Source organism: Colius striatus, chromosome 13 (genome assembly GCF_028858725.1).
Source record: "Colius striatus isolate bColStr4 chromosome 13, bColStr4.1.hap1, whole genome shotgun sequence".
Classification (NCBI taxonomy): domain Eukaryota; kingdom Metazoa; phylum Chordata; class Aves; order Coliiformes; family Coliidae; genus Colius; species Colius striatus.
Window position 1 is genome coordinate 12,190,602 of NC_084771.1, and position 18,787 is coordinate 12,209,388.

The 18,787-nt window shown below is 48.0% G+C and overlaps 1 protein-coding gene across 1 annotated transcript; it reads right to left on the reverse strand.

Moving 5' to 3' along the window:
• Positions 1–1,071: 1,071 nt before the first annotated feature.
• IL13RA2 (interleukin 13 receptor subunit alpha 2) lies at positions 1,072–18,232 on the reverse strand. The gene is made up of 10 exons (XM_010209104.2): positions 18,152–18,232; positions 16,129–16,284; positions 10,982–11,133; positions 8,233–8,386; positions 7,645–7,765; positions 4,852–5,036; positions 3,609–3,766; positions 2,716–2,860; positions 2,309–2,411; positions 1,072–1,322 (listed from the first exon to the last, which is right to left on the reverse strand). Exons 2-10 carry the CDS (start codon positions 16,205–16,207, stop codon positions 1,280–1,282), a joined length of 1,140 nt encoding a protein of 379 aa, XP_010207406.1. The 5' UTR covers positions 16,208–16,284; positions 18,152–18,232; the 3' UTR covers positions 1,072–1,279.
• Between the last annotated feature and the right edge of the window lie 555 nt (positions 18,233–18,787).

Below are 18,787 nucleotides of genomic sequence, written 5' to 3' on the forward strand. Positions count from 1 at the left end.
CATCTAGGTCAAGCCAGCTTTATTCTTGCTTCCTTCCCTCTCTCATGGTTCCTTTTACTTTCTCTGTTAGACCAGTCAGTGCCTTGCAAGTCCAGCTCCCTTCTCCATTTCTAAAGTGCTGCATTCATCAAGGTAAAACACAGTATTTCACTGCTTGCTGTATGCTCACAGCTATTGTGAAATAGAAAGCCAGCCCATGCTGTCTCTCCAGAGCCTCAGGAGACATTAGAGACAGAGGTTGTGTCTCATCATCATCCTAACAGCCAGGAGACTTAATTTCTGCTTCAGTCTGTGCATAGAACCCTTTTTCATTTCTGGTGCTTTCCTCCTTTGGTTGCTCCCCAAATAATATTGGGTTATTGCCCATTTAGCAGTGGAAGCAGCTGATAGTGATTGAATAATTTTGCAGTTGGATGTGTAAGACAGTACTTTTGCTGTGCTGTTTTGGGCTTGATTGGATTAGCATGCCTCTTTACATAGCTGATTGACATAAACTTGATTTTCTCTCTGAGCTTCCACTGTTGACTAGAAATTCCCATTTTGAGCAAATGCCCCTGCAAGAAAATATGTTTCCTGGGTTATTCAGATGTAATGCAAGCACACTAAACCTCTGGATCTAGGTTGGGTAGTTCTGAAGCATCTGCCCCTTGCAGCAGTTGTGATCCAGTCTCTTTACAGCAAGTTTCTCTAAAAGTCTCCCCTTCAGCTTTGCAACAGAATGGGCACATCAGTTAATGACATAAAGAGCTCAAGAAGTTCATGTTTGGTATTTGGATGCTCTCAGTGGGCTATTTAGTGACTAGAAACATGGTGAAAGCAAGGTGTGATACAGTGGCTAGATTGTAGCTAGCACCTGGATGAGTTCCTGTGTGACCTACTCTAGGTGGTTCTGGTCTGGCAGGGGAGTTGGACTGGATGAGCTTTCGAGGTCCCTTCCAACCCTTAAGTCTGTGATTCTGAGATTCTGTGGTTAAAAAAAACCCACAAACCCACAGAGCACTGTGTTACCTTTATTCATGGCAGTCTCCACTGCCTTCTGTTTCTCCCCTGTCCTGTTAACAGAAGCAGCTTGCTCCAGAGTCACTTTAATACTCCTCCATGGTTTCCTCTGGCCTGCTGAGGGAATCCACGTTGAATTGCAACAACCAGCCTCGCAAGTGGCAGCAGGTAAGAAAGACCCATGTGGGCTACAGAAAGCTCAGGGCTTCAGAGCTGTCCTTGGGATGATGTTCTAAGAGTGGTCCATCAAACACAAGCAGCACAGCAGTCACAAGCAGAGTCAGCAACCCACTGCTGCAGGCGACGACTTTTCTGCTGGGGATCTGAAATGGGCACAGACAGTTACCCCAGAGGCAGCTGGGGACATGCTACAGCATCCCAGTCACATCCCAGTGCAGGAAGCATGTGCTTTCCACCATTTTCTTGCTACCATCTGCACTTTGTTTCAATTCCATGATCCAAACCATTGGGAAAGTGGATACAAGACAAAGATGAAGGAGCGTGTGTCTCAGACTCCATGCAATTAGCTCCCAAGGAGGTGTTAGTTCATCTCTGAGTACAGCATGAAGATATGACCTACTCCAGGTGGTGCTGCTCTGGCAGGGGGTTGGACTAGATGATCTTTCAAGATCCCTTCCAACCCTTAAGATTCTGTGATTTCTGTAGTGAGTTCCCCTCATCAGTGATGACTCGAAGGGCAGAGTAGAAAAGCTACCGACTTGTTTACACCATGTGGCCATAAGGAAAAGATATTAGTTACCACTACCAGGGGATCAATTATCTCAAAATGATCCTTCAGACCTGAAGAAAATGGCATCATTACCAATAATCTGGATGTGGGCAAATTGATCCACAGCATCTGCTTTCCCCACATGCCAACATTGACGTGAATGCAGACAACTGGGTCGGCAGCACAAAGAGAATGAGGCCTTAGCCCATAAAGATTGCACTTCTTTAACACAGTCAGTACAAGTCTGTGCTGCCTGAGTGGTTTGGGGCAAGATAATAGCATTACTTATGCTGCTGTGCATGCAAGTAACTTTGCTGCATTTAACAGAAGCAGTCTGGGCTCATATGAGCAGGATTTGGATTTCTGCTGTGAGTTTACAGGTCATTGTGAGGCACTTCATATCAGAAACAGCCCCATTTACGTAGTTGTTTCCTGAAAATAAGCTGATGTTTGGTGTCCAATCTTACAGCATCTACTAATGCTTGTCTCTTAGTATTTAGTATGTTGTTTCATTTGTAACTGTGGTGTCAGACACCCACATAAAAGCACATTGCTTGGACAGGCTGCCTTGCTGCTTACCTTTTCTTGTACTGGCCAATCAATGTGAGTATTATGAGGCTACTTGACAAACTCAGAAGGACTGGAATGAGGATAAATAGCTGGTTGTCCTCCTTCCTAGACACTGCAAAGAGAAATGACAGCAAATAAGAAAATGCTAGCTTTCAGAGCGAGTCACACTATCTCTTACAAAGCCTGGACTCAGATACAAACTCGGGGTGTCCAGGTTTATTAGCCTACATATCTAGGTGCCCTGCTGATAGACCTTGAGTACCATATGCCCTCTCCCAAAGCAATCACCAGAAAGCCTTTGAGTACCGTGTGCCCTCTCTTGCTAAGCAATCATCCCTCCATCACAACTCTCCCCTTACAGCCAGACAGCCTTTATCAAAGAGGTGAAAGAAACGCTGGTTCCTTTGGTTCCTTACCAGAGAAACACTCCTTTGTCCATTCACTCCAAAAGCCATGGTCAGCACAGAAAATATTTGTTTTCCCCCTGACACGAACACATGAAACATGGCTTTGATTTGCTCTGGAAATTGTTAAAGTGGTCTCCATTTGGGTTGGCACAGACTGAGAAACAAAACAGAACAAATGTCAGAGAGATTTCTGGCATGGCCTGGTGTTTCTGAACGTACTCTCCAGGTTCTGAAGACCCTTGGATTATGTTTTGGCAGTTTTAAATGGCTTCATAACAGTTTTGGGCCAGTTAATGCCAATAAGATGATTATGGAGATGAATCTACTGAAGATACATACATTCTGGGAGTCCAGCATGTGTGTTGCCATTTACACCTCTTAGTTTAAGGAATCTTACATTAAATTAGCCAAGAAGACTCATGTGTAGAATATGGCAATTAAAAGAAAAATGTCCTTCAGATGTCCCCTGTGATTAATTAGTCCTTGCCAATTTTTTGGGGCTATCCAAACTGCACACCTGGCTAATGCACAGGGATAAAAGCACCGTGCGTGACAATTGTGTTGCATAGCAGGCCGCTTCCTCGGGGAGATGAGCACTAGGGTTCCATTGGATCAATGCTCATAGCCATGTCCAGGAAAACAAGCCACAACAGCCTTGAAATTTCCTTGCTGACAGCTTTCTGAAATAACAGGCAGGAGGCCTGAAGGAGCGATTGCTCAGAGAGGCGCCGGGATGGGTTTGTGCTGGAGCGAGCGGGGTGTTAAACAGGAACACGTGTGCAGGGCAGAGCGGCTGCTCTGTTCCTGTCTCTGCACAGCCCGTGCACGGGGAAGCAACACATAGGATCCCAATCTTCCCACCCTTTCCACCTCCCTCCCACCCTGCTGTGTCTTGTCCCTACCACCCAGGCAGCCTCGGCCTCCTCCTGATGGTCTGTCAGCTGAACCTCATACTCCAGGCACTGGGCCGGCGTCTCGCCGCCCGGCGGGCTCCATGCCACGTGAAGATCCTTGGATGCAGACATAGAAACCACCAGCTGCTTCGGGGGTGAGGGCTTTGCTGGAGGGGGAGACAAAAGAGAAAGGTCAAGAGGTGCAATCAAACAGCCCCTGGTGGGAAGGGCTTCAGTTAATCACGGCCAAACTTTGCCCCTTTGCCCCGCTGATGGGATTTCTGAGCTCCCACCACTCTCAGCCATGATGCTGTAGGAGCAGCTCATCACTGAGACTAAAGGAGAGGTTGTTTAACTTGACAGGTGGGCTGGGCTTGGTCCTTGCTCTGGGCTGTGATGCAAAGGTGTTGAAAGGCTGGGGTGTGAGGGTTGTGCTGGCACATTCTCCCAGTAGCGTGGCCAGCCAGCCCTGCCTGTGCTGCCAGTGCAGCCCCAAGCCCTGCAGTGGTGTTGGCCTGACGCTCTGTACATCCCAGGAGGGGCTCTGGTTGATGTCAGATGCACAATGCCACACGTGAAGCACATGGCAGCACTAAATGAATGCAGAAATCCTGCTTATTAGACCAGTGGCTCAACTTCAGGACTAGCAATTTATCCCCCCAACATTTACATGTGGGTAAATGCATCAGCATGGTAAGGGCCTATAATAAAGAGTGGGTGCACATATTGGTTCTTTCACTGTCTCTGATTGGTTTGAAATCCACTTTTGCCACCATCACATCTTGTATTGAACTCTCCTCAGCTTGGTTTGAATAGCAGAAGTCAAAGATCCCTCCTGTGTTTGCAGGAGCAGAGCAGCAGTTTCAGTTCCAGCAGGGGTAAAAGAAGCCACCTCTGTGACGGTGCTGCTAAAGCCAAAAAAACCCATAGCTGCTCTGACATTTACACCCAGCAGAACATTTATGCCCCAAGCTGTCCTGTTGCAAAGTGCAGCACTTGGAGGCAACCCCTTGACCCTCTAGGATGGGTGCTGAGTGGTGTTGCTGACCTGCAAACAATGCTGGCTATAACATCCTGTGTGGTACATGCCACGTTCCCTTTCCTCATGGGGGGAAAATCCACCCAGATGCATTACAGCCACCCTTCTACAAGAGCATGGTTTTGCTTGAGCCCTCTCAGGTCAGCCGTGAGCCCTGGGTGTGTGGTGGCTGTGCAGGTGCCCAGAGCCCCGCAGTGTTCCCGTCAGCGTTACCTATGTTGTGGAGGCGAAGGGTGACGTACAACGGCCGGAGCGGTGTGGCTGCTGCTGAGCCATTCACACAAATGCTCAGATCTTTATATTCTGCCTGGCTCAGATTTTGCAACATGCAGCCAGTGTTGATGCCGTGATCCTGAATGTAGTCATCACACTGAGCCACGTGGCCCAGCCCCTCGTACCTAGTGGGGTGACGGGAAACCAGGAAGAGAAAAATAACCAATTTGATTAATCACAGAATCTGAATGGTGGGGGCTGGAAGGGTCCTCTAGAGATCACCCAGCCCAACCCCCTGCTAAAGCAGGTTCATCTTAATCAGAGGGCACAGGAATGTGTTCAGGATGGTTTTGAAACCTCCCTGGGCAGCCTGGGCCAGGGCTCCCTCACCTCAATACCAAAGGAGCTTCTCTCCTCATGTTCCTGTGTTCCAGCTTGTGCCCATTACCCCTTGTCCTGTCACTGGCCACCACAGAACAAAGGCTGGCCCCATCCTCTCAACAGCCACTCTTTAGGTATTTGTCAGCATTGATAAGGTCACCCTTCAATCTTCTCCAGGCTAAACAGTCCCAGGTCTCCCAACCTGTCAGGGAGGTGTTCCAGTCCCTTCATCATCTTGATAGCCCTGTGCTGGACTCCCTCCAGAAGTTCCCTGCCTCTCCTGAACCAGGGAGCCCAGAACTGGAGGCAGTACTCCAGATATGATCTCAGCACATCAGTTACTACTTGGGTAAGGCCTTTTTTTTTAAGCTTGGATCTAAGTCTTGAGTATTGCCTGTATCCTACCTGCCCTTTGCCTTTCACAGGTGATCAGAGCACAGTGGTATGCATCCATCCCCTGGACTCCTGTTATGGAGGAAGTGTGGGGAGGAGAAAAAAACCAAATTAACACATACATACAGCTTCCCAGGTTGGTTTGTGGGCTATTTCAGCCCATCCCCAAGACCATTCCTGGAACGTGAGAGACCTCACAAGGTGCCACTGTATGAGTGGAGCCAGGACACCTGTCCTCCATGGGATACTTATGGGACCATCAGCCACCAACCGACTCTAGAGTTGCAGAAAGGTCGCCTCCAAGCCAAAAGGCAGCAGTTTGTGGCAGGTGCCATGTGCCATGAATGTAATGAGTGCTAATGAGCTGCTACAGCTAATTACTGGAAGGTCCCATGTACTTACATGGGCATGTAAGGGAAACCCAGGGGTGGGAGTGAGGGAGGGCTCTGCTGGTTGTCAGCTCATGTGCAACCACAACCCTGTCCTCTCCAGCTGCCTCCTGTCTTTGGGGGCCACTTCCCAAAGCTTGGCTGCTGGCCCCATCTTTCCTATTACCTTTTAAGACTCTTACTGAAATAGTGCCTTGAGGCAGGGCTGAATCTGGCCTCTGTACACTACACCTCACAGAAATCTCCCTGCACAGCATATTGTGTTCTGGAGAAAAACTTCACGTGGCAGTGCTATAAAAACTGACTCAGACATCAAAGGATACCGTGGCTGTGTTCCCACCCCAAGTTCCCTCTCTAAGTATACAGTGGCACCTAGATCCAAATGTCAGGCCTTGCCACAGGCAGTTAAATAAGGGTGGGTTTGTTTGGGATTTTTTTGTGGGTTTATTTTTCCTTTTTCTAAGGAACAAATTATGAATTTCCAGTTTCCTTCAAGCAGACCTTTGTACTCAGCCAAATGTTTTTAGATCAGTGTTTCTGCTTTGAAGACTTTCAAGAGCTACACGGAAACTGTTTTTAAAAAGCAGCTATGGTTTCCTACACTCAGCCCAAAGGCATGGACCCCAATGATTTCCTCACTACTCATCCTTGCCATGGTATCATAAGGAGTTGAAGCACAAACACAGCATTTTCCTTGTCCAAAAAACTCTAAGTCTAGCTTTGCTTTTTTTGCAGAGGAGAATACTTGGGCATCAATATAAAAGAAACAACCGAGAATCATAGAATGGAAGGGGTTAGAAGGGACCTTTGGAGATCATCCAGTCTAACCCCCCTGTAGAAGCAGGTCCACCTAGATCAGATCACACAGGAATGTGTCCAGGCAGGTCTTGAAGACCTTCAGAGCAGGAGCCTCCACATCCTCCCTGGGCAGCCTGGGCCAGGGCTCCCTCATCCTCACAATGAAATAGTTTTTTGTTATGTTTCTTATGTTTAAATGGAACTTTTTGTGTTCCAGCTGTATTCCCATCACCTCTTGTCCTGTTGCTAGATACCACAGAGAAAAAGGATGCCCCAACCTCCTGACACCCACCATTTAGATATTATTGCTACTTTTTGGCAGCATGTTTGCTTGTGTGATATATGCTAAGGCTATGAAAATACAATTGAAGACCAAAAGTGATGGTTGCCAAGAAGCCTTGCTCTTTGTACAGGGTTCACTGAACTCGGCACCCTCTCACTGAATCCTGTCCTGTAGGGGTATATGCACTGTACACAAGGGAAATGTGCAGCCAGAATGATCCAGGTACAGGCAGCAAAAGGAAAGTACAAGGCCTTGTGATGGACAACATGCAGAAAACATTCCATGGGGGTGAATAACAGTGAAAGGAGGAAGGGAGAAGGCACTCCCTGTAGAATGTCAGCATGGGTCTGACTTTAAGGAAGGAAGCAAGGATTTGGTATTTCCTTGCCAGAAGGCATATGCTGCTTGGAGCATTATCTCAGCTCATTCTAGGTGGATCATGTAATAGCATTGGCCAGCTATAAAAGCATATTTACCATGGCATTTTAGTGCCCTGAGAGCTTTACTTAATTGCTGCCTGGATGGCTTTGCTATTTCGTCGGTACATACCAGTAATACAGCCCATAACGTACGCCACGAGGAGCGAGGACACCTGGTTGCCAAGTGCACTTGAGGTATTCCCAGTCATGATAGATGCAGTGGAAATTCTGAACCTCTGACTCCAGTTTCCCTGTCAAATGAGAAGGGAATAAGCACTACTGAGCAATGTACCAGTCAGACCCAGCAGAAGTAGCACTTTATGTCTTTCAACAACTGTGTGCTGCTGTTGAAAGACAAAGAAGGAAAAGAAAAGCCACTCAGCATTCTGAGTTAGTTTTGCTGCCAAGGGGTCTGTTTCCTGTAAAAGCCAAATCACTGTACTTGGAGCAGAAAGGTGCACAACTGACCTTTTCATTCAGCAGTGGTGCTCATGCAGGGCAACCCAGCAGAGCTGGGGTACAGGCAGAGGGAAATGAGCCCAGAGCATCCAGTAACCACAACCACAGGCAGTGGAAGCAGAAGTGCTCTGGTATCTTATACCTCAACAAACCCTGCCACTGGCTTATCCATCCAGCAACCCTCAGGTCAGCAGTGGTTCATGCAACAGGCTCATGCAAAGTGCAACACCGCATCAAAGCACCCAAGGCAGCTCCTAACCTGACAATGGGGCCTGAAAGGTAGCAGAAATCCAGTCACTCTGCACCTCCGTGTCATCAGTACACCATCCTTCAAGCAGTGTCTGTACCTTCACTTCAGCAGTCCTGCTGAGGTCAAATCCAACTCTCAATTTTAGCTTCCTAGTAAAAATAACCTGGTTGAAAGACAGACTTTATAAGCACCTCTTTTGCCGCTAAGTGGGCTGCAGAATCAGCTGCCATTGCTGCTGCTCTGGCTGCGAGCAGGCTCATTTCTGTCCAGCTTCTCCTGCCCAGTGCTTCTCCAACACTCTTGTACCACCTGCACTGTGAGTCCCTCCACCCCACAGGACACCAGCAACAGGACAGAGGAGGATCTGACCAGGATACCACAGTAAATCCAGACAAAAGGCACTTGTTCGTGATGTGAGATAATCAGAAACAGAGGGGACAATGAGTCTTGAGGCTGATGACTTCCATAGGAAGCACAATCACAACCTGCAAGGACAGAGCAGCAGCCAGGCAGTGCAATGTGGGCTCACCACTGCTGCCCTCACTCGTTTGCAGGACTTTTTTGAACATCCCCTCTGAAAGTTTTTCCTTTTCTTTTTTTCCCCTCAGATTTACCCCCCTTTTCCTTACACATGGGAAAAATAAGTTGGCAAAAGTTAAGACAAATGAGAGAGTGTCCCATTGGTCCAAGCAGGACAGAAGCAATATGCCATACAGATGCTGCCATGGGACCTGCAGTGGCACAGCCCACTGACAAATGTTTGGTCTGAGAGCCCTGTTGAGCCATGTGTTTCTAACAGAATCACAGAATGGAAGTCCCTTCACAGTTGGAAGGGACCTTTAGAGATCATCCAGTCCAACTCCCCTGCTAAAGCAGGTCTACCTAGATCAGGTCACACAGGAATGTGTCCAAGCGGCTCTTTAAAATCTCCATAGCAGGAGCCTCCACACCCTCCCTGGACAGCCTGGGCCAGGGCTCCCTCACCCATTTCCTTATGCTTAAATGAAACTTTTAGTGTTCCAGCTTTTTTCCATTATCCCTTGTCCTGTCACTGGATACAACAGAAAAAAAGTGCTGCCCCAACCTCCTGACACCCACCATTTAGATATTTGTAAATACTAATGAGCTCCCCCCTCAGTCTCCTCCAGCTTGAACAGCCCCAGGTCCCACAGCCTTTCCTCATAAGGAAGATGCTGCAGTTCCCTGATCATCTTGCTGGCCCTGCACTGGCCTCTCTCCAGCAGTTCCCTGTCCCTCTTGAGCTGAGGAGCCCAGAACTGGACATAGGACTCCAGATGAGGCCTCACTAAGGCAGAGTAGAGGGGGAACAGAACCCAAACAGACATCAATAACTCTTGCTTCTGCTGACATAGAATCGTGGAATGGTAGGGTTGGAAGGGACCTTTAGAGATCATCCAGTCCAACCCCCAGACATCCCACGACTTTTTCTTCAGACTGCTTCTTCCTGACCTTATCTGGGATCATGGTTTTGGCAAAGTATCAGAGCTGATTATTTTCCTACTGCCCTGTGTAAGACACTCTTATTACTTGTGAGTTAGGGAGTTCTGATATGGTTTTGCAAACTGCTTATTTTTTTCCCTTTGTGCTTTTTAAATGCCAGATAAAAATATCATAGAACAATCTGCACAGATGCTCCATGGCTGGGAATGCAATGTGCATTGTGACCAATGTCAGGTCAAAGAGCCTCTTTCCAAACCCTCATGATCACAGTCCATGGCTGGAACAGAGTGGAGGGCACCGTGCTCTTCCACCTCCGCAGGCTCCCATGGGATGGCTGAGACAAAACCCATTTGCCTGGTCTCTGAGCACAGCCTGGCAGCCTCAGCTTTGCTGCCTTAGGTGGATGAAGAGGATGACTAGCTCATGAATGAGGTGGAAAACATTCACAGCCAGAAGATGGGGTCCACAGCTCTGCTAACCTCATATGGCAGCCCCTGCTCTCCATCCTTGGTCTCTTGAGCTGGCAAGCTCTCTAGCATTCCTGCTTTAGGACTGTCCAGAAACATTTCCCTTTCTTTCAGGACACTAGTCTGTATTTTGGCTTGTTGGGGGACACCCTCAGTATATTTTTCAGGTGTTCCTCAGTACCTTGAGCCAACCAAACAGCCCACAGCCTGGTTTCCCCACTCCATGTACCTTCCTAACCCTGCAGCAGCTTTCGTCTTTGAATCACTCCCAAGATACACTCCTACAACCCTCCCTGTACTGTGCCTGTCTTCTATTGCCCTGCCACATATCCATGAGAGAAGACTGACAATTTTATCACAGAGCTGAGTCAACCATATCTAAAAGACAAAAGCAAAAACTAACTAGAAACACCTTTTTGAATAAAGGGAATGTTACAGCGTTAGGATAAGTGATGAAATGTATTTATTCACCACTTCGCATCCCCGAGGATCTGTTGACTTTGAGTTTCAGTTCAAACCCCATAAAGACTTTCTGAGAAGTGTAGTGCCTTTTACAATGAGGAATGTTACTAGATATTATTGGATTCTTTTTGGCAGTGAGCACCACATCCTCTGACTGAAACAGCCCCTTCTCTGACTGCTGCTGCTGTTACATTTCAAAACACAGTCCCATCTGGCAAAAGCTTCAAACCACTGGAACAGTTTGCTTTTTTCATGGAAAGCTGGAACTGTTTTGGTTCCACTCCTCCTTGAAATGCAAACACAATCCTATTCAGGATCTAAAAGCAGAACATCTGGATTTAAGAGGATTAAACTGTACTTTGTCTTACCTTCCAGTCTCTGTCCCCAGCGTTGCGGTATTCAAACTTGTATTTTACTGTGCAGTCATTGAAGGTTTGGAGGTTGTGGGGAGGTTTCCACTCTACATCCAGAGAACCTAAGAGTCCAGGATCAGTGATCTGAAGGTCTTGTGGGGGAGCAACTAAATTGAAAACAAAGCATGGAGTAAAACAAGGGGGTTGATGTAAAGAGAAAGAAAACAGAAAATTGAAAAGTTGTGAAATGTGAGGAGATGACAAATGCAGCTGCTGGATGTGGTGGGAAGCACTGCTGGTCCAGGGCCAGCCCTGGCTATTTAACAGCCTGTTCTCAAGAAGCACACACAAGCTCCACTCCTGCTCAACCCCTCCAAAACCCAATTTTTGCTGATGCTCAGAGAAAAATGCCTAAGGACCACTGGAAAGCCACAAAGAATGCTACATTTTTGACACTCCTTTTCAAGCTATTTTAAGCAAGACTGCTGTCCTGGGATGATCTTTCAAGTCTTATATTGGTTTACTTTCATCTCACAATATTTACTGAATGTCAGGACAGGGATCCTTGCAAACATTGTGTTCAAGCACATACACTGATATGGATGACAGCTCACAGCATGCTGGCAGGGAAATTTGTATTCCTTAAGCAGAACAGGCACAAATCATCTCTGTTGCTTTAAATATTCCTTTCAAGTATATGTAAAATTAATGACAAACCAAGATAAAAACCATACAGAAGCAGAAAGCCAGAGTGTTAAAATCATTCTTATTTTGGACAGTCTATCAGTGTGGTGGTTTAACCCTGGCTGGGTGCCAGGTGCCCATCAAGTCATAATATCACTCACCCTCCTAAACTGGACAGGAGAGAGGGAGAGAAATATAACAACAGGTTTGTGAGTTGAGATAAGGACAGGGAGATTGCTCAGCAATTAGCATCATGGGCAAAGCAGACTCAACTTGGGGAGGAAAGGGTTTGATTTACTAATGAACAAACAAAACAAAACAGAGAGATAAGAAATAAAACTAAATCTTAAAACACTTCCCTCCGTCCCTCCTCCTACCCAGGACTCTCTTTTTGCCCCACAGAGGGATGGGGGTTGGGGTTAGTTCATCACAGATGGACTTTGCTGCTGCTTCTTCTCAGGGTTCTCACTGCTACACTGTGGGGTCCCTCTTGTGGGAGACAGTCCCTCAGGAACTTCTCCAGCGTGGGTCCTTCCCATGGGCTGCAGCTCCTCATGAACTGCTCCAGCCTGGGGCCTGCCACAGGGCAGCTCCACACACCCTGCCCCAGCGTGGGTCACCCACGGGGAGAACAGTCCTTCAGGGACAGGCTGCTCCAGCCTGAAGCCATCACAGGGTCACAAGTCCTGACAGCAAACCTGCTCTGGCCTGGGCTCCTCTCTCCCCATGGGCTCCCCGGTGCTGCCAGGAGCTCGCTCCAGGGTGAGCTTCCCACGCAGTCACAGCCTCCTTCAGGCAGCCACCCGCTGCGGCGTGGGCTCCTCCACGGGCTGCCAGTGTGTCTCTGCTCCCTCATGGCCTCCATGGGCTGCAGGAGGACAACCTGCTTCATCATGGTCCTCACCACAGTTCATAGGGGAGTCTCCTTTCCAGAGCCTAAGCACCCTTCTCCCCCTCCTTCTCCCCCGACCTTGGTATCTGCAGAGACGTTGTTCTCACTCTCACTGGGTTTAGCAACTGCTCAGCAATTTCTTCCCCTTCTTAATACGTTAATCACAGAGGTGTTACATCCATCACTAATTGGCCAGGCCTGGGTCAGCTGTGGGTCCATCTTAGCAGTGACTGGCCTTACCCCTGTCAGCTACAGGGGAAGCTTCTGGCAACTCTTTAAAGAGTTCCCCCGGCTACCAAAACCTGACCCAGGCAAAGCCACGACAATCAGCTATACAAAAGTGTGCTCTTCTAGTCGGTCTGGCTTGTATGAAGCTGTTGTAAGGTGCTGCCATATGTTAATAAATCAGCATAATAAATATGTTATGGAGGAATTCAGAACTAAGACACACTTCCCAGCTCTGCACGGAGCTGTCACTCACATGACACAAGCTGATGGATATTCAGTCTTACTAGTTCAAACAAAGTACATTTTTATAACATTTAAGGTCATTTTTTTCTCCACTGTCTAGAGGTGAGGTTACCCATTTGCATTTCTACATATTCACTGCATGACACACTGTTTTCACTGTGATTTGGAGCCCACTTCGTGGCAGTATCAGCATTTCCACCACTGCTCTGTTTGAGCCTGCCTTCTCTGCCACCTTTTTCGTGCCTTTGCCAGGATTTACACCACTCATTCCTTCATATTTTTTAAAATCCATCATGAGAGATGACCATGAGAATATCTTTTGGAGGAAGGTGGTGATATAAATCAAACTTTAATGTGCTTCTTGCAAAGTTTGCAGAGCACATCCTTGAAGGATTTATTTCTTCTAAGGAAACTCTCCCAGATGAGACACACCTCTGGCAACAGTCTTAACATCTCATTTTCCCAAAGCATGGGAGATTTGTTATGTTAAATGGCAAGGTAGGATACCATGGCAAAGTATTTAGGGAGGTGCTGTGGCAAGGAACAAAAGGCTGTAATAATTTGGAGAAAAAAAATAGATTTTATCTGTTTTTCTGTGTAAGGAGTAAAACATCTTCCTCTCATCAGCTGTGAATCCCAGGAATGCAGCCTGGGTTTGGGAGGGGTGGGCTTGCTAGAGCTCCAGGGGCAATGGGTCATGGCCCTGCACATGCAGTGTCTTGTATTCAGCAGCCCCATGTTTCTGTGGGAGGTGAAGGAATGGGCAGAGGAGGGGGAACAGGGACACGAGCAGACCACCTGTGCAAAGAGGGCTCAAGCTGGGCACTTGATGAGCATCAGAGGTAGGAGTGAGGGTGAGGTGGGGGCATCTCACCCATCTCCTGGGTCTTCACAAACCTTCAACAGCTCCAGGAAAGGGAGGAGCAGTGCAGGGGGCAGCAAGCCTGTGGGGAAAGGTGCCTGAAGAGCTGCAGCTGGTGAAAATGAATGAGTGGCTCATCTGGAATGGCCATTTATAGCTGTGCTGAAGAGAGAGGGTGGAGAAGGTGATGGGATGTTTTCCCCACAGATGAGCCCAGGCTGAGAGGCTGCCAGGGGCAGCACAAGGGAGGACTTCCACATTGCTAGCACAGAAGCAAAGAAGGGACCTCCAGAGATCATCCCTAAAGCTAAAGCAGGTTCCCCTCGCTCAGGGGGCACAGGAACATGTCCAGCTGGGTTTGGAAACCTCTCAAGAAGGAGCCTCCACACCCTCCCTGTGCAGCCTGGGCCAGGGCTCCCTCACCTCAGCACCAAAGGAGTTTCTCCTTATGTAAGTGGAACTTTTTGTGTTCCAGTTTATGTCCATTGCCCCTTGTCCTGTGGCTGGACATCACAGAGAACTGTCACACCATTCTCCTGACATCCACCCTTTAGGTACTTGTGTTGATGAGGTTCCCCCTCAGTCTTCTCTTTTCTGAGCCCCAGGTCTTGCAGCCTTTCCTCATAAGAAAGACATTCCAAGCACCCTATGTCCCAGAATCAAGCTCTGCTATGGTGGCTGGCATGTGGAATTCCCATCACAGGCTGGTGAGGAGATGTGTTGGCAGGGCAGCGAGCTGGACTGCCTGTGCTTGAAAAGCTCCTCCTGCAGGGATGAAGGCTGAGCCTCACAACTGTGCACACAAGGAAGCAAAAAAACTACTAGCCTTTGTCATGGGCCTGATGATAAGCTCTCCAGAGAGGATTAGATTGGTCAAAACTGGAATTTCTGACTGGAAATGATGATGCTTTGAAATCTGTTTCCATCCCGAGTTTGAACAAAGCAGGAGTATTTTTCTAAACAGCTGCAACTGTAAACAGAAATTCTTGTAAAATAAATGTTGACTGGATTTCAGAGGGAATGGAAAAGCTGCTTTGGGGGATGTGGCCTGTGTTCTGGGAATAGGTTGTTTCTTAAATGTCAACACTGCCTCTTGTAGTTTCTCATTTTCACAGCATTATGTATAAAACCAGCCTCATTCCCATCATTCATACAGAACACGGGACTAGAAATACTCTATTTCATTATCCAGTCTTGAAGGAAACCTGTTCATGAACGTTTCTTGAAAGAGAAAACCCCACAGCTTCTCTAGCTGGTTAGCAGGGGTGAGTCAGGTCACGGTGTGCTGGCTGCGTGGCCACAGCCCTGATGGCAACCCACGCTCCCTCCATCCCCACAGCTCTGCTGATGAACCCCTGCTGACGCCCAGCTCCCTCCCACTGCCTCATGCCATGCTGTGCTCTGCCTCAGGTGGTGCAAGCAGGAGATTTTGCAACTTTCTGTGTGTTTTTCCAGGGGGAGAAAAAAAAAGATGTCAAGTGGCCAGGTGCCTCTGTAACTTCTATGTGTGCACTTCTCTGTGCTGGCCAGAGAGGTGCAGGCGGCTTCTGGGTTTTGAGGAGCCTGTTTGCAAGGCAGTGATGCTTTGCTTGGCATAACAGCAGGACAGGGAACCTCTCAGTGCCCTCCTGCCCGAGTTCTCACCTCTCCAGCACTCACCAGCTGCAGCAGGGAGGGCCAGACCTACTCACCATCTCTCTGAAGAAGGAAAGCTTTCGGGTGCAAAGTCACATCTACTATCAGCCAAAACCAAAAGGGCTGGGGCTGGCAGGTGCAGAGCAGCAAAGAGGTGCTCGAGGAGTTAAAGCAAAGAGTGAAAGAGTGCTTGAAGTGCCACTGCCATGATGACAGCTTGCAGAGTAATGTGGGGTTTTTTGAATTGGAGTATTTTTTCCCCAGTTATGAATAAGCTTTGGGATTCTCACACCTAGCCCAGGCTGTCCAGCTGGGATCATGCTCTTCTATATCTAGGACCACTTATATTTACCATGGTGGTATTTACATGTGACAACTCTATATCAAAGAACATATTAGCTGTGCACCAGAGGCAGTTTCCAGTTGCTGCAAGTTACTCAGAAAATTACCCAGTAAAGCCACAATGTATTTACACGCTTGATGACAGGTTTAGAAATCAGCCACTCTCTGCAACACACACACAAGAAAAGCCTCAGCTCAAGGATTAACTTCCTAAAGGGCCTGAGTTAATATGAAGAACATGTTAGGATCTGACAGGGATGGCACACCAGGCCTTACCTGCAGTGTGGGAGGAGGAGGAGACCACGCAGCCCCACGCCAGTGCCATGGAGAGAGGGTAAAGCCACCGGAGAGCCATTCCGAGGTAGGTAGGGTTGTCAGGAGGTGCTCAGGATGTCAGGGCTGCAGAGTGAGTGGCCTCAGGGGAGCAGGAGCCTGCAGAAACAGAGAGGATTTGCAAGGATGAGCACACCGGCGGGGCGCTGGCATTCCTCCCCTCTGCAGGGTGAGCGCTGACAACTGAGCGCGTCTTTACCCGCTCACCCAGGCTGATTAATCATTTCCCCAGAGGACTTTTTATTTGTAACTTTTGGGGATGGCAACACATGCATGGCTTTGGCTTCATTTGAAAGAGCTTTTGGCTAGCTAAGCACATTCTCTGAAGGCATGTCAGCCTGTACTTCAGTCACCGAGCTGCCCGCCTCACATCTTCTGTGGAAAGAGTGACGCAGCGCAGGGACTGAGCCGCCCGCAGTAGAAAGTGCCTCGGACCAATGACATTTGCATTCAGAAAGAAACACAACAACCCGAAACCAAATGCCTGAGCTTTGCCATACCAAATAAACAGGCACATCTTATGCAACTGTCAGCAGTGCTTTTTGGCTTTCCCCTCGCAGGATTTGGCAAGTAGAAAGAAAAAAAAATCAGCAGAGACAATTTCCGTTCTAATTCACCCTCCGACACAAAAGAGATGGTGGGAATGCTTGGGAGAGGTCTTCTGAGTTGGCATGATGTGTCTGGAAGGGTACAAATGCCTCTTTCTGAGCAGGAGAGAAGATGGGAAGGAGTAAGAGTCTCCTTCCTTGGAGGTCTTCAAGACCCGCCTGGACGTGTTCCTATGTGACCTGATCTAGGTGACCCTGCTTCTGCAGGGGGGTTGGATTAGATGATCTCTAAAGGTCCCTTCCAACCCCTACCATTCTGTGATTCTGTGAGAGGGAGAGAGGAGCAAGGTCTCCAAGGGACTCTCTCTTTCAAGTTTCATGATGAAGGTGGGTAGGAGTGACACACCAGCCATGTTTTCCTATGCCAGAAAGCACATGGATGACTGGTAAAAACAACATATATACATTCTTTAGTTTTCACATATAGATCCAGGTGTAGGTATAGATGAGAAAGAGAGATCATAAAGGATTAACATCAACCTTTCTGAAAGCTTGAGGCCACTGCTTGAGCTCAGGTTGTGTAAGAACATGGTGACAGCTACATGACCACACAATGCATCACTGAGCTCCTTTTGGATTACAAATCCACTTTACATTGTCTATGCAGCCTTGGGTACAATAGGTGGACTCCTAGGGCATATTCTAGCACGACTAATTATTCCTCAGCACTCATAACTGTGATGCAGCAACACGAAACTGGGAGTCTGCTGAATGGCAGAGCTTCATGTCAGAGAGACCTTGGGAAATCTTAGGGTTGGGGCTGACAAAAACTGCATAATTTGAGGAAGAAGAGGCTTAGGGAAGAGCCTCAGCCAAAGGAGATAGGTTCTGCTGAGGGATGGGGAACTTTAAGCAGAAATTCTAACAGGCAACACATGTCAGCAATTACAAATACACAACCATTTTAACAGCTAATTTTCAATTTAAATTAGCACCAAATCCCCCCAACTCCATCACACAAGTGTAAGTAATACCAGTAATTTTTCTGTTTCCCTGTGAAATAAGCACTGGAGAAATTCCAGTTGAAAGAAATGAGTGGAGTTACTTCTGTGTCAAACATGACATAAAACTTGTGTCAGCACAAACCTGGCTGTATGCATAAGTCTGTTCTTTGGAAAGATCTCATAGTTCCTACAAGGATGCAATGATAAGAAGAGCTGGGTTACAGAGCCTGGAAAAGCAGCAGCTATAACTCACAGCTGGTGAGTAGCAGCATCCAAGGATAGCGTATGAATGTTGGTGGAGAAAGCTTTTGCTGTTGCCAGTACAGTTAATTTTAGCTTATTCACGTGGTTTCATAAGGAGAATAAAAAGAAAGGCTTACACAGGGAGACTGAAAACCCACAAAGTGCTCTTACCTGACCTCCAAGTGCATGGCATCCCTTCTGCCTCTGGAGTGCTGAGCTCCTCAGCAGCCTCCTGCTCAAAACTTTGCATTGCACAGGAATGTGGAGGTCTTTAAAGAGGCAGGTCTGTTCTCTTCAGGGATCAGAGGCTACATTTCAATGCTGTGGCACTCACCCCACGATCAGAGGCTTTACTCAGCTGGCACCAGAGAGGACATTGCTGGGACTTAGGAGGTGTTGGTGTTAATTGTTGCTATAACTGTGCTGAAGTAGGTCAAAGGTATGTTTGAAGTGATTAAACAACTCATTAAAATGAAATTCAAGCAGCATAGGCTGTGCAAGCCCTGCCAGAGGCTGCATGGGGCCAGCCCTGCACTGCAGCCCACGCAGCTCTGGCTACTGCTCCCCACAGCCTGACACCCCATGAGGCCTCCCCCTCCCAGACTTACCGGCTCTGCAGCCCATCCAGCTGCTCTGGCCTCTCAGGGCTCTGCAGGAAATACATGAAGTTGTCCACCCCCTCCATTGGGCTGAGCACATCTGTGCTGCTGGGCAACAAAACCCTTGCATAGCCCTACCTGTCACCATTGTCTTCATCCCAGATTTTCCTGTGAGCCCTTCCTCGCCCCAGCCTGGGGCAGCCTTTGC